Source organism: Chroicocephalus ridibundus, chromosome Z, assembly GCF_963924245.1.
Source record: "Chroicocephalus ridibundus chromosome Z, bChrRid1.1, whole genome shotgun sequence".
Lineage (NCBI taxonomy): Eukaryota > Metazoa > Chordata > Aves > Charadriiformes > Laridae > Chroicocephalus > Chroicocephalus ridibundus.
Window position 1 is genome coordinate 41,291,629 of NC_086316.1, and position 15,550 is coordinate 41,307,178.

The following is a 15,550-nucleotide window of genomic DNA, read 5'->3' on the forward strand; positions in this document are numbered from 1 at the left end:
CATTACCCATCAGTTGTGTACAAGCATTTTTCTTGACCCTCTGGCCAATGTAAGCCAATATGGGAATTGCATATTGTCCCACAGATATGACAAAAAAACAGTATGGGAAATGCAGTTAAAACTGTTCAAAAGCCACATTAAAGCTCCACTGCTAGAATTTGCATAGCTCTAAACTTAAATGCAACCACACATTTTAAGTCTACTTTTCCAGTGGAGCGGAAGAGATTTCATCTCTCCCCCAAGATTAACACATGTGATGGACTTTAATACTAAAGGTAAGAAATACTACAGAATATTAGTTTGTTCAGTAGATTTTGGGGAGGTTAGTAATTATGTATGCCATAAAAGACAGTAAGTCTCAAAATACTCATATATTGCTATTTCAGTGGCTATTTAAACTCTCAAATGTTATTACAACAAATACTACATACATAATATAAAAAAAGGTACACTGAAAATGTTTGGGTATTTACTGCATGCAAGGCCTGGACACTAACAGTAACATTTCCTACAAAACCAACACTGCTTTAATGGAACAAACTTGCCAAAATTTGCTAGGATTTTTTCATTTCCATTCCCTTGTGGCTTCTGAGAGGAAGCAGTAATATTCCTAAATCCCTTTGCTCATTTTTGGATCTCAAGGATCATACACAAGCATTTTTAAAAAGTGCCATTTATGGGTCTTGTAGGTTACTTGCCACAGTAACAAGATAAACTGATACTGTTCTCTTGTTGAGCATTTTCTACTAAAACGTGTTTCTCATTATTTAAAGCAGCTCAGCTCTGAATACAAAACACTAGAGAAAAAAACAACATTCTAATTGCTTATTATTTATTTATTTGCACAAAGACATTCCTCTTACTAGGCACTTGTCATAAGTGTAACAGAAATAGGATTATTAGAAATCATTAAAAATTAACTCTTCCCCTAAAGCTCTCCAATGTTTCTATAACCCATATTTTCAGATATGCATAAACTAAATTAAGGCACTGTTGTGTAACGTCTCTATCTGTTAGATAAGGGCTACATTTTGATTTACTGAATGGAAAAGGAATTTTGCAAAATATCTTAATTTCAATTAGTTAAGACTTAAACAGGAGGCCAGCAGCAATTTTCATTCAAGAGTTTTCATCCCATTTTCCGTAAGTATTTTTTAAATACTTCTGAAACTAACTTGCTGCTTGCTAGTGTTGTCCGTCTGCAGCAGTGCAGCATGATTTGCAACCTTCTGTAGGATTGTCAGGTAACTGAAGCGCAATGACTTAATTGTTTCACCATAAGCATTTACCTAAACAAGAAAAAAGAAAGTTTATGCAAACAAATACTCCTGAAAATAAGAAATAATCTAAAATAAATGTTATTCTTAAAAAGTTTAATGCATTAGCAATTCTAAGTAGTCCTACAATTGATCCCAAAGAGATGCATACTGTAGTTCTAACAAAGATTTAGTGAGGTTTTTTTCCTCAGCTTTGTGATCCTATTGACAGAAAACAGCTTCCCAAAAAGAGAAAAAAAACAAAGTGATGTTCATAGTTTGCTAAACATTTCAGACAGCATGATATCTACAGAAATTACTAAGATAACCAAGAAGTCCTTGGTAGATAAAAAGACAGTAACCTTACAACTGATTTATATATAAATCAAACCAGAACTGTTTGAATTACTTCCTACCCTGTAACTGCTAACTTTACTTTTCTTTACAGTAGAAAAGTATAAAGCTTTATAAACATCCCAAGTAACATAATTCAAACAACTTCAAACATTCTATAATGCAGCATCAGCTATTCTTCTGGATGTGGCTGGCCTATTAGACCAATGTTAGTTCTCCTTTCCCTTCTCAGGTTACTAAGCTTCATGGTTAACTTTGGAATAAGACAGTCCATAAGAGCACTTAAGCATCTGCAGGCCTGCCTAATGCCCTTTGTGAATTAAGTTCAACAGCATTTTACTTTTTTTCTACAAAATATCACAAGATATTTTGTAGAAGAACTAACACTAGTATCCATGGAATATTAAACAGGCTGATAGAGGGATTGTTTTCAAAGAAAGACGCAGAAGATTAAGTCAGCTACATCATTTGGAAAAAAAAAAAAACAACCCAACACAAAAAACCAGAACACTATGCAAGAATCAAAACAGGCCAAAAAGAAAATGGCGAGAAGCAAGTATGACACCTACGCTTCTAAATGTTAAAAAGACATGCTTAATCTGAGCCTGCTGAGTGATACAGACAAAACAAATACAAAGCTAGACTAATTGAGTGTTAATGAAGTCCAGAGACAATAGAAGAAATCTACAGAGCTGTTACTTGTGAACAAAGTTGTACTTGTGCTCTGTGGCTACTGTCAGGAGTTCTCCCTTCAATGATGCAAAGCAAAGTGCCTGTTTAGTGCCATAGAAAGACACAATCCAACTGCAGTTATGACACAAGCAAAACCCAGACAACCTGCTGGGTCCAGGATGTCCCTGATTTGCAAATTCTGCACTGACCACCTGAGGCACATGGGAGCTGCATGCCTGACACATACTGAACACCCCAATGCAAAATCCTTGCCAACATCAACTGTTTCACAGGTGCACTTAATACACCAAATCCAGAATTTACTGCATAAATAACTACCACCTGCTCAGGGCATGCAAAGTAGCTTTGCTGTAATCCCAAAGTGCCTAACTTCATCATGCTTGTGATGCAACCACCCATGTTTCCAGTCAGGATTTCCCAAACAGATGGCCTACGCAGCTATTTCAGTCAGCTCTTCATCAGCAGAGAGTGTCTCAAGAAAAACTTATCTGTTGCTCAAACCAGAAAGACTATGTTCTAAATTCCAAACAGTGCAAGTTCTTACTTTGTAACAACAGCTCTTCCTTTTACGGCCGCTGTTGCAGCTACAGGGCTCTCCTGCTCGTAATACTAAGCTTACATCCTCAGTCTCTAGGACAGCCTGATACACAGCTTTCTGGAATTCGGTCAGGGAACAGTACACCATCTGCCAAAGAGAGAGAACCCCCAAAACACAATTATGTGTGGCATACAATAAAAAGCAAACAGCATTGGATCAAAAAACATAAAATATTGAAAATAAAGTAGAAAACAAGAAGTTATTTGCTCAAAAAGTTACATGAAATTATTCTACTACCAAATGAAAAAAATCTGGGTCTTGACACCAAAATAATATGAAATTGTAGCCAAAATGTACGGATAGTTATTTTATCCCCTTCTGAAATTTTACAGAGTATCAGTGTCAAGCTGCAACAACTTGTGTTAACATTTCTACAAACTTTTCAGTATAGCTTTTGTGGAGGGATAGGAGGAGGGAAAAATGAGAGAAATAAATGCCTAATCGTAATTAGGGATTCCCCTCTGCTTTGCCAGTTGCTTAATTTACCCTTTCTTTCCTCTTTTTAGGCACTAGATGTTGTAGGGCACTACCACAGGCAGGACAAACAGAATAAGCAATGGGAAGGCAAGGATCCACACAGTGCTATGGCCAAAACTCTTATCCCTCTTCTTAGAGACCATGGGTGGCATCTGCATGACATCCTTAGTCTTAAGCAGCAGGAGACAGAAATCCCAAGATCATTCCTTAACCTAGGCCACCCACACAGCAGCAGCACCATGCTGAGCTATAATAATACAGCAGTAACTTGAACATATACTCACATTAACAAGCGAATGAAAAGAATAAAACCTGCTAGATTTAGAAAAGCAACTGACTGACGTTTGTGTTAATCTTTCCTTCAGAAGACAGTTTAGATGACATTATTATACACTAAGGATGAAGAATAAATACCAAATTTTGAAAACAGAACCAGCCACAAACTAACGTGTTAGTTAGAAGGAAACTTTCCTTCAACTTAGAAGGAAAGCATGAATATACGTAATAAGAATCTATCAGAACTCTTAGCTATAGTCGTAAGTATCATCACTTTATATAATGTTTACAATACCATTAGATGAACAGGATTACACACCTATCAACTACTAGCTTTAGATTTGGGGTTTGTCTTTTATTTAGTGATCAAAAATGAGGGAGTTAAAAATAAAAAGCATACTGTTCTATGTACAAAGTGTCAAGCTGTGAATTCAGCAGTCCTACATAGAATTTCAAAAGGTCTACATACATTGCATTGGGTTTGCACAGATAAATACAAAAGTGCACATAAAACAGACGTGTAAATCACTAGTTAGAAGTCTAGTTTTTTCATGCTTGATTAACTCCATTTCAACATGCAATCACAGTAATTATGTGAACAAAGCACACTACTGCATGTGCATTTTTTCCAAGGCTCTGGATTCTTATTAAATTCCTAAGTCCAAAAGAAAGCCATAAACTACTAAAGGCATGATGAAAGAGAAAAAAACACAACAAAAACAACAAAAAAAAGAAAAGATATATCCATTTGCATTGTATTTGAAATGTGCAAGCGCTCTTACTCTGTCTTCCTTTTTTGGCAACTGATCACTGATAAGCACTTTGGTACGTCTCAGAAACCAGCCGGACATTTTTCTTGCTAGCTTCACCATGGCCTTACGACCTGTTGCTAGCTCTCTTTTAGTTGCAGTGTGCCTCTGGCCATGCTCCACTGGATCAGAAAATTTCTTCTTGAAATGTAGTCTGCTACCCAAAAGTCCTGGTACAGCCCTGTTAAAAAACAAAAGGGTGTGTGTGTGTGAAGGAGTAACACCATTTTCTTTCCTCCAAGGCAATATATCTTTTTCAATTGAAAGCATACCATAAATTGTTTATGGCTAACAGCAAGAGATCTTAAATTAACAATCACTAGAGAAATTACTAAAATTGTGCATATAAGTAGAAACATATAGTGCTTCCAGACATGCCATTTTTTCAGTTACTTACTGTCATCCTGTAATGTTAAGACAATCTCTTTAGGAAAGGATTGCTATCTCCGGAAAAACTAAAGCTCAGCAGAGCAAGTCACCAGAATACAGAACCTCTAAACTACAAGGCTGTTACTGTTCAGGAGCCTAAATTGGAAGCAAAGCAGTCATGTTTTCAATTTTTACTTTTTTTATTAAAATCAGGTTATGCAGATACTGCAGTTTACTAAATAAAATCTTAAGAAACACAACAGGAAAAAGAAATTGGTAATCATTAGCAGCACTACATACTGGAACAATCTATAAATACCAGCACAGGATGCAACACTAAGCTTACTGTTAAAGCATTGATTTCCTGATATTTCAATTCAGTTTGTATTTCCTCATATTTAAGGCATGTTTGTTTTGTTCCTCCTCTGCAAATCATCCCCAGTAAGTGTTCTATGTTTAGATTCATATCCAGGGTTATTTCCACCTCTCCCTCTTCATCAGAGGTTTTCCTGGACAAAACTGTTGCTTTACAAATATGTGCACTTGTGTATTTTGAAAAACAGTAAAATACTATTACTTTCAACTTACAGGTAAGTCAGAATGACCTGCACATATTAGACAGAGTAAAGGCACAACATTGTTTGAAACTGTGTAATGATTCTCAGTCTAATGTAGGGAAGAGACAAAAAAGAAAAAAATAGCATCCTCAAAAAAGAAAGGTAAATGAGGCGCGGGGAGAAAATAATCATAACTGCCTCCCAAATTCCCCAAAGAAGCCAGGCAATAAAAGGACCTCCAAATTTATTAAATAACTGCAAAATACATACTGCAGATGTATGTATCAGGAGCTTACCTCCAAAACACCCATGGAAAAACATACATACATTCTGACAAAACATTGGGCATTTTGGGGGGAGGGTTGTGATTTGTTGTTTTTTGACACAGATGGATCCAAATCATCCAGCCCTATCCCAGTCCCACAGCACAGTTAACATATAGTGGTGTTTAAATCATAAAAAAAAGGTATTTTATTTACCAGTCCACAACACACCAAAGTTCCTTCATATTGTTTTGAAGAATGGTTCCAGTAAGACCTATGCGAACACTGCATTTTAATGACTTCATGGTTTGAGTTATTTGAGCCTTTGGATTCTTGATTCTATGTGCTTCATCCACTATCACAGCAGACCACTCTACGCTGCAGATCAACAAGAAATATTGTATTAACTGAAACTACTTATCCTATCAATCCACATAGATATACAAAGTGAAGTCAGCCACACACATAGCCATGATTATTATAAAACACTATTACTTTTTACTTTTCCTGTCTTACATTGTATTATACTACTCAGTATCCTTATTTTCTGTTTGCCTGGTAATTTCAGTCGCCATAGTTGGGTATAATGGCTAAACTATATAACCAAATAAATAAACTACTGTTAACGGTGTCAAATTTTCTGTGAAGAAAGTAGCTTTCAATCTCTGGAGCAATCAGTCCAGCACATCTCACCAGCACTAATTCCACTCGTACGTAAGATTTAGAAAAATTAAATAAATCTCTGAAGGTAAGCTATTGAAACACGCTTAACACAGGCGTGCCTCATTTTTCCAACAAAACCTATCCAGTGTAACCAGAATTATATTGAAAGCATTTTAATCTGCATGGTTTCTTACCTGAAAGCATCACTCAACTTCTTTAGTATCTATATGATACCAATATGCAGAGGAGTTTTAATATTTCATGAATTTGTGACTAGGAGGAACACATCTAGAAGCAGGGACCAAAAGAATTAGGGTACTGCTAACGCAACTCCTTTAGTCTTCTCCTATCTATCTTCTTTTTCAGACCTGAGTGCGGACAGAGCTGGAGATCTGATTGTTTTGGTGACAGTTATCCACAACCCTAGGACATTCACAGAGGCCCGGACCTTTCCCAACACCTAAAACAACAAGATCTGCAGAGGCCCTGACAACAGCAGCTTTTAAGGGCAGGCTGCTACTGCTAGCTATTCATGCAACTGGTACCTTACTTCCAAGATGACCTAAGAAATGAGGACCACTACGATCAGATGACAGGCTAAGTACTTCTGAACACAGCCAAAGGCAACACTCCTAGTTTGAAAAGGCTGACAGATACGGAGCAAATAAAGTAGGATTTCTAATACAATCTGCTGTCAGAAATGCCTTGACTCTGGTAAATCCATCAGGTATTTAAAACTATACACAGGGACACACATACGCATCTTGTATCTCAAAGTTTTTAGGACTCAAGAACTTCATCAAGCTGCTGAAAAGTGCAAATAATAATGAAAATACCTTTTGAACATTTTGAAATTCCATAATTTGTTCTCCTTACACTGCACTGAAAGATAGAAATATCTTCTCCATATTTTTTAGCCACTACCAGTTTTCACGTAGGCAACTCCTGCATCTTTTAGAGAACACTTCATGAACGTGTCAACAGCACAAACTAGCTTTATGAAAACTATTCAAATGTCTCCCAAGCATCCCACTACAAAGGTAGTATAGGGTAAACTATCCAAGGACAGTTAAATCAGATTCTCTTCTTCAACACGAGTCACTGGATTTAACAGTAAATACATTACATAGAAAGAATAAGTACTTGCAAAGAAGAAAGCAAAATTAGACAAACAGTTAAAATTCTGTGTGTAGAAAAATCATTACCTGTTAAATTCATCCAAATACAGGCGAAGTATCTCATACGTTGTAAGGGCAACTTCACATTTCCCTTGCTTGATGCGACTCAAGTCATCATCCTTCTTACTGCCATGTAAGACAGAGACCTTAAAGTACCCCCACATGTCTAACTCATCCTTCCAGTTGTATAGCACTGAAAGAGGGGCCACTATGAGGAAAGTCTGAAAACAAATAGCTGTTATATTATTACTGAAAAACAACAACATAGCACTTTCTTGATAAGGAAAGTAAAAATCTTGAGATTTATTTTACCTATTTATAGTTTGAATTGTTTAATTTGTCACTTCAAAGCACAGTATAGAAAAATATCTGAAGAGCCAATATAAATTCAAAAGTTAATCAGTTTACTCAGATTATGTAAACAGTACAGATGAAAAACACTGTAATACTACAAAAGCTACCAAAGTAGTACAACTTACTCAAATTATACTCTAACAACTGCAATAAGACATGAGACACTATCACTTTGCTTCCTTGTAGCATCTGTATACCATAAAATGTTTTACACATGGAGAAAAGAAAAGGATGTAGAGGGTAAGCAGCTTCCTTCCATCCACAAGTCTAATCAATATATGACTTCAAAACAGAAAGACCTGAAAAGGGTTTAAAAATTTAAGACAGCTCTTACAACTCATTTAATATCATAGAATAATAAAATCAATTAGGTGAGAAGGAATCTCAGGAAGTTTCTAGTCCAGCTTCTTGGTCAAAGCAGGGGCAACGCTGAATTCGGACATTTAGGGCTTTCTCTACCCAGGTATTCAAAACCCCCAAGGATGGGGTGGTCCGCAACCTCTCTGTGACCTTTTCCAATACTTAATTGTCCTCAAAGTTAAATTCTTCTCTTATTCCCAGTCAGAAGCATTCCTTTTTTTTTTTTTTTTTTTCACATGAAGTGCTAACCCTTCATGTCGTCTTCTCTGCTTATCTTTCCTTAGGAACCTGTACCCCTTATTCACAAAGCTAGTGTCCTGTGAACCATTCTTCCAGTTAAATATTCCAATTATTCCAATAAAATAAAAGTAGCAATGGAAAAAAGAAATTGCATGGATCGTGTGGTAAGTAAAATTAAAATGATCTTCACATTTCTCTTGGTCACGTATCTTTATTTGCTGTATTTAATTACCTAGATTATCAGTCAGCATTACTTCTGACATTATTACAGTCATTCAAGAAAATATGTGAGGTCACAAGAACATTAGCAATAAATTTTCCAAATACATACATTTGCCTTAATTATTTAAATATCACGTTAATATATACAAATGTGCTTTTTGCACTTCAGAAACACAACCACACAAAAATATAATCTTCTACTTACTGACATTGGCTTTTCAAAGTATTCTAGCCAAAAATCTCATCCAGGTTATTTCCAAATGTTCTTTGTTAGTGCAGATCAACAGTATTAACAGATTAAACAACAAAGGCCAGATAATGCACTATGATTATCTGGAAAACTGAAGGATTCCCAAACACTAACAGGAAGGCCATGAACCCCTAATTTACCTAAGTAACTGAATATAAAAAATGAATATACATAAAAAACTTCTAAAGCAAACAAACAAAAAAATCCAAGTATTGCCTTTTACCAAAATCCTTAAGTTTGTATCACTAAAATCTGTACCTTCTTGGGGTTGCACTTTTGTTCTTTTTTCATTGTCCTCAGTAAAAATTCTGGCATATTATTTTCAATATCTTCACGTGTTCCCTTTTTGTGCAACACTGCAGCCAAAAATGAAATGACCTTGAGAAAGAAAGCAAATGTCAGTGATTATTTAGAAAAATGCAAACAGAAAATGAAGTAGTTTCACTGAAAATAAGCATTTAGGACAAAAACTTGGATGATATTTAAAAAGGGGATTTGGGGGAATTGTTTTTTTGGTGCTTGTTTGTTTATTTTAAATCAATCTGTTCCCATGGGAACCCCTTCCCTTGGGAGAATCCTGAATTCATGATAAGAGCAATTAATTGCTCTATTTTACTCTTTCACCCTCCAATCTAAGTGGAGGAGTCCCAAAAATACAGAATAGATTATGAACGAGTCAACAAAATTTGGGGATGATGCATTGCCTTGCAATTTTCTTCCATTTTCAAGGCACTTGAGCCTTTGATGATAAAACAGGAGGAAGAGATACTTGCTAACCATATACCCAACACTACTTCTGAAAAAGGTAGAAGAGGTTTAAACTAGAGGTTTTTACTAATATGTCGTTTTCTGTATGTTCCATTCCTTCCAATTCCTGTTGTTAACTTGAAACCAGTTCTCTCTGTTATGTTTGCACCTATATTCTCTTATCTGCCTCAAACCAGTCAAGGTGATTTCCCTTTGATTATGAGGAGACACTTACTATACTGCATCACAGTGCAGACAAACATCTCAGCACAGGCTATTCCAAGCAGCTCCCATGGTATTCCAAAACAGGAAAAAGGCACAGAGATATCTAGCCAGAACATTCAAACCCATAAACCCCACTTTGTATCCACGGGACTAAGCAGCAGCAAGAACCAGATGCATCATCAGAGAGGTACCCTTCTTTTGAAAATTCAACAGGCCCCCCTTTACTCTCAGCAGACAGCTCCAGCCACTTCCTTTTGCAGCTGCTACACAGCTGCTCATAGCAGGGCATATGTAAAGCTGTCATCTCCCGATTTCCAAACAAAAGGAAATTTCCACAGCTTTCTCCCTCTAGCGATGCTAGGAAAAGAACCAGCCAGGAGTGCAGAAATGCAGCAAAAACACCTGAGAAGAGTAAAGGTAGATGAGCAGAAGACAGAGGAAACCCCTCACATATGGGGCCACAGGGTGGGAAAGAGACATGCAGAAGAAAAGAAAACCAAACATTTTAATACATAATTTTTCATATAAACTAAGGCTGAGAGGAACTGCAAGTTGCACATGTTGTTTGACTTGAATTTTTTTTAAAATCCTTTCAAGAATAAGAATAAAATTCAACTGAACACAAAATCTCCATGTGTCCTCCAGATCCTCCATTTTTGGAAGAATTATGCATCACAAATTTGTAACAATAGCAAAAGGCTGTAAAAAGGCAACTCTGATGAGAAACCTTTGGCTCTTCCAGAAAAAGCAGGAAGCAATCCTAAAGACCTTAATAGGAAACTTTAACTTACTGCAATCATGTTAAGAATCAACATTATTCTACATGCCTCCACCTCAACTTCACCTTGAAATGAAAGAGCCACACAGTCAGGCCATTTAAGCAAAAGCGAGTTCAGAAGTACAACGAATAATAAAATGCAAAAGTTTTCTAGAAAAGTCTATCTGATAAATCAACCTACAATTCAGAAAGAATAGGGTTCAGCCAACTGACAAACATGATACAAATTTTCTATAAAACTAAATCAGTTGCTACTTGATGAAGTTTAATATTTATTCTTTCATACATACTAATCTTTTCTAAACAAGTGAAATCCTCTTTTACTTCATATCCACTGAACTGCCTTTCCCGTACTGAACTTGAAAAACATAAAATTGTGTTTTACAAAAAATACACAAGGTATTCTTTAAAACTTCTACCTTTCTTCTGCAAACTTGACACTGTTATTAAAAGAAATAACAATCAGATGTGAATTCCACACAATAACACAGTCACTGTGTGATAAATGGGACCAGGTCTTTACAGGATCAGTTCTGAGATTCAAAAAATATAAGAAACAGAAGCAAGAAAACTCAATTCCACAACACCACCCTCACTCAGTTTACTTGTATCTCATAAAGATGCTTCTTACTATATGAAATTGGACATTTGCAGTTCTGAGCAGAGATAAACTTCCACAACTACCAAGTTCTTAAACTGCCATGGACAAGAAACATGGCCAAGGTTAGGTAAAACATAAGGTAAAAGGATGCAGTTTAGTTTTAATAAACATCTGTTAACAGATCATTGTCAGCTACACAAACCTATGATGCACCTTTAAATGCTCTGTCCAGAGAAGTTTTGCCAGTTCAGTTTACTCACTCCTTTTGTCAAGTTTGCTACAGAACATTTCTTTGCACTGATGGGTGTCTGTCAACATTCTCCTAAATAGAAGGGCAACAGACACTACAGCCAGAATTTGTCAGTGTAAGAATAAGCTTCCATTTGACACATGACAGAGGGGGACAAAGACTAGCCAGCATAGATTCATGCTGCTTACTTAAAACCAGACAGATTAAAAAGAATTTTCAAACATAACCCCCCCCCCCAGTTTTAGTAAAATAAATAAATCGGTTGGGCCACACTGATTCAAAGCATAATGGAAAAATCCAGCTACACTTCGTCCTTTCATCAACCCAAATTGTATTTCCAAAAGACCGATAAAAATAACATGGAACATCTATGCACTTTTTCCAGAGATGGGAGTAAATGTGTCTGCTCCTTCTCGTTCACAGTACAGTCAAACTACTGGTTCCCAAGGAAAAAAGGAAAAACACATTTAAAGAGCTGTAGTCAGATAAGAGCTGTAAGTGGTTTTAGCGTACTTCTGTGCAAATCACTTTCATGATGCACAGGTAGCAATCCTCAAAGTACATTCAACATAAAATGAATACTAACATTTTAACTACCATAACTGCCTGTGCTTACACTAAAAGGGTTCACAATCCAGTTTTGTGGCAGGTCAGAAGTGAATCTCAAACACAACAATGGTTCCCAGCTTTAAGTGCTGTCCTGGATGGTCACATCCTGCCTCCTCCAACTCCACAACAGAAAAGGAAGGTTAAGCTTCACTGAAATGCCCTTTCTTAAATACATTATTTTTTAAAAAGATTTACATCTCACAGAAAATCCATCCCCCAAAAAATTACCTGTTCTCTCAGTGTGTAAAAATCAAAAAAGAATACCTGTATTGTCTTGCCAAGGCCCATATCATCTCCAAGAATACATCCTCTTTTATTAGCATAGTGTCCATACAGAAATTGGGCTCCTTCCCTTTGATAATCACGCAGGTATCTATTGATTGTATATGGGATAATATCACCACTGTCAGATAATTTAAAAGGAACTGCAGGAGATGGAAGATTTCGGTCAGGAAAATAAGGCTTTTCCAGATCACCATCATCAAATATTAAGCTTTTCCAGGATCCTTTACTGGCTTCAATTCTACGAAGTTTAGTTATTAGTATTTTCCTTTCTTCAGACTCCAAGAATGATACAACAGCAAATGATTTTCCATTCTTGTCCTTTTCAATAGAGGATATTTTTCCTTCATGAAGTTTCCCATTCTCAAGACAAGGGGCAAGGCATTTTTCCCCAATATGCCAATTTTCTATTAAAAAAACCAAAACAAACAAACACACATAGTGACAAACTGGCCAAATGTAGAAAGTATTTAATTCTGTCACATAATAAAACATTGGATATAAATTTATTTGACAAAATGCATACAACTTAAAAGATTTTACTGAAGGTAGCAGCAGAGTTACAATACTGATTAGAGAAGGCAGCATTACAATTAAGATACTGATTACTGTTTAGAACAAAATCCTGAGTTAGATATTAAATTATAATTTGCTGAAGTGCTGTTATTTTATAAATATCTGAAAGTATATAGGAAAAAATCTCATGTAAAAGCCATATTCTGATACATATTTGTTTCACAGTGGCTTCACACAGTCAAACACCTATAAGATGATGCCTGCAGGTTTAGTGTCCAATTAACTGACCATGTGAACTGGTCAAAAAGGCCTTCTATATTAGACACACTTTTGATCTACCTGAATCTAGTACCGCAGCTACAAATATAATCACATAGGAAACCATCACCTTTCTCCTAATAAAGTCTGGAACAGGTAAAAAAAACCTTATTTTTAGAAACATCAGAACTGTACTTTAAGAACAATTAGTAGCATATCATTTGCCTATATCATTCATCAAAGTGCCTAATTACTCAGTAAACTGCTTATATGGCTGTCCATTCTGTAACTGTCAAAATCTGTTCTTCTACGTGGTCTCACTATGGCCTTAATACAGCATGCCAAACCATTAACAACAGAGGTGACCGAACTGCTTCATTTTCAGCTATCTCAGTTTCACATTTCATGTACAAAGATATTTTTTTAAATGGTATATACATGCTGCTAACAGAGAAAGTGGAAGACAATAACAGCAGTGTATCACAGTCCAATGAATCCACTTTGTACTGACAAAGAAAAACCCAACAAAACAGCTCTATCAGAAAAAACAGGGCCTTCACTCTTCACAGTAAAAGATAAGGCATAGTAAATAACAGTTGCACACAAAGTTTTCCAGATCTGAGCTGAGGAATTGTTGGCCTTTTGTGTTTGTGGAAACAATTTCCAACCTTACCCTGCTAAGCCATCCCAAAACAAAGAGAAGAACACGCATGATTTATTTCAGAACTTTCACTGTTTCTTATTTATTTGTTGGAATAAGTTCTGCCACTTCTGAAAAAGTCATTATCTGCAGCAGTGAGAGGCACCTAAAGTTTTTATGGGAAGGAGCAAGAGAGACAACTTTGCATCAGGGCAAGTACTTTGTAACTATGATCAGTACTAGTACACCTTTCTGTGTGCCTTAATCCAGCTACTTTTCGGAGGAAAGGAAAAGAGGAAGTCCTGAAGGCAAGAAATGCCACTTTGCCCCATTTTTATGTGTCAGTGCAAAAAACTCATGGAGAAGATAGGTTCTTCTCACTAGTTCCTGAGGTCACGGAAGCGTACGCTCACAGGATTATTCTCCACAACATACTACTTAAATCAGTGATAATCATATGTAATTTTAAAAAAATTACTAAATTATATACACTAAAAGAAAAACATTCATGTAACCCCCTATTCTGCAACCAGCACTGGCCATAAGTTGATACCCAGGTAAGAATAAAAACTGCACAAGCATAGAGAATACCTCTCTTCTAAAATTCTTTGTCCTTAAAGTATTCTTTTTGCTACAGAGATTTCCTGGGTCAGGTGTGGTTTGCTCATTTAGCAAACACCAGTGGACTTCTCTTTTTCAAGTAGCTCTATTCCACCTTCAACGCATGCAGATTTTTTGCATTCAGTGTCTTCTGACTATGAATTTCGCAGGTCTGCTCTCCAATACTTGACAACCTTTTGCCTGCTACAAACTTGGATCCCATAACCTAATGGCCCATTAGTTCTTATATTAACAAGATCATAAACCATGACCTCTAGGTTAAACTTATAATTTTTCAGATGTCTTTCATAACGCCCCCCATCATCCTTGATAACTTCAACCCCACACTCTGTGACCTGTACATAAGCTGCTCCATACCTTCAGCCATTCCCACCGACCTTTTCAGAGACTTGAAGCTCAAACATATCTTTTTGAGGCAAAGGGTGAAGTACAGACAGTATGTTCAACAAATAATACATATCTAATCTCTTAAAGTTTAAGGCATTTGTACTCTCTCACACATGCTCAAATCTATGCAAAAAAACGTGCACATGAACTTCCCCCAGTAGCAGCTAAGTTCTTGAGCAATTTCTCGAAGACTGTAAAAATGAAACCAGCTATAGGCAGCACTGTTAAATATGCAAAACAATGTTTAAAATAAGAAAGCACTTCCATAATTATTTTCTTTCACAGTAATATCTGAAGTGACGCATGAGATTAACGACACTCAAGTTAAAACCACGATTTAAGATGACAGTGCCTTTGTTTTTAACTAAGCATTTACTTGAGTTTAATGAATTGCATATGACTTCTCAGAATCAGGGTTCCAGGTGCAAAGTGGGATAACAGGTTCAGTATTACCAAACTGCAAACCTAGTGGTAAACAAGAGAATGAAACAAAGGGGAAGAAAAGTAATGGCATTAAGGACACCACTGCTGCAAGACCCCAGAAAATAGTGCTGTCCAAGCCAAAGCAAGAATTGCTCCTTTAACTAGCCTGATTCGCTAACTTCTTGGGCTTCATAGCATGGGTACAGGCCACTTCCCATCAATGAAAAAAGACGGTATTTAAGATGCTTGGTTATACTTACACCTTTTACCACAGTTGAAAAAAATGTGCCATAT

At 36.4% G+C, this 15,550-nt stretch overlaps 1 protein-coding gene across 8 annotated transcripts in view; it reads right to left on the bottom strand.

The window, feature by feature from the left end:
• Positions 1 to 15,550, bottom strand: part of ERCC6L2 (ERCC excision repair 6 like 2) — a 58,568-nt gene that overhangs the window by 41,991 nt on the left and 1,027 nt on the right. For 6 of the 8 annotated variants that reach the window (XR_010069047.1, XR_010069048.1, XM_063319958.1 and 3 more), the window contains exons 2-8: positions 12,394 to 12,818; positions 9,178 to 9,297; positions 7,521 to 7,714; positions 5,869 to 6,030; positions 4,437 to 4,644; positions 2,848 to 2,988; positions 1,176 to 1,289 (exon numbers count right to left, since the gene is read on the bottom strand). Coding sequence is in view for 6 of the 8 variants with exons in the window: in XM_063319958.1 (XP_063176028.1) it covers positions 1,176 to 1,289; positions 2,848 to 2,988; positions 4,437 to 4,644; positions 5,869 to 6,030; positions 7,521 to 7,714; positions 9,178 to 9,297; positions 12,394 to 12,818 (1,364 nt within the window). In the remaining 2 variants the exon portion in view is untranslated. The remainder of the gene's footprint in view (positions 1 to 1,175; positions 1,290 to 2,847; positions 2,989 to 4,436; positions 4,645 to 5,868; positions 6,031 to 7,520; positions 7,715 to 9,177; positions 9,298 to 12,393; positions 12,819 to 15,550) is intronic. The other 2 variants (XM_063319960.1, XM_063319961.1) reach the window with 2 other exon arrangements.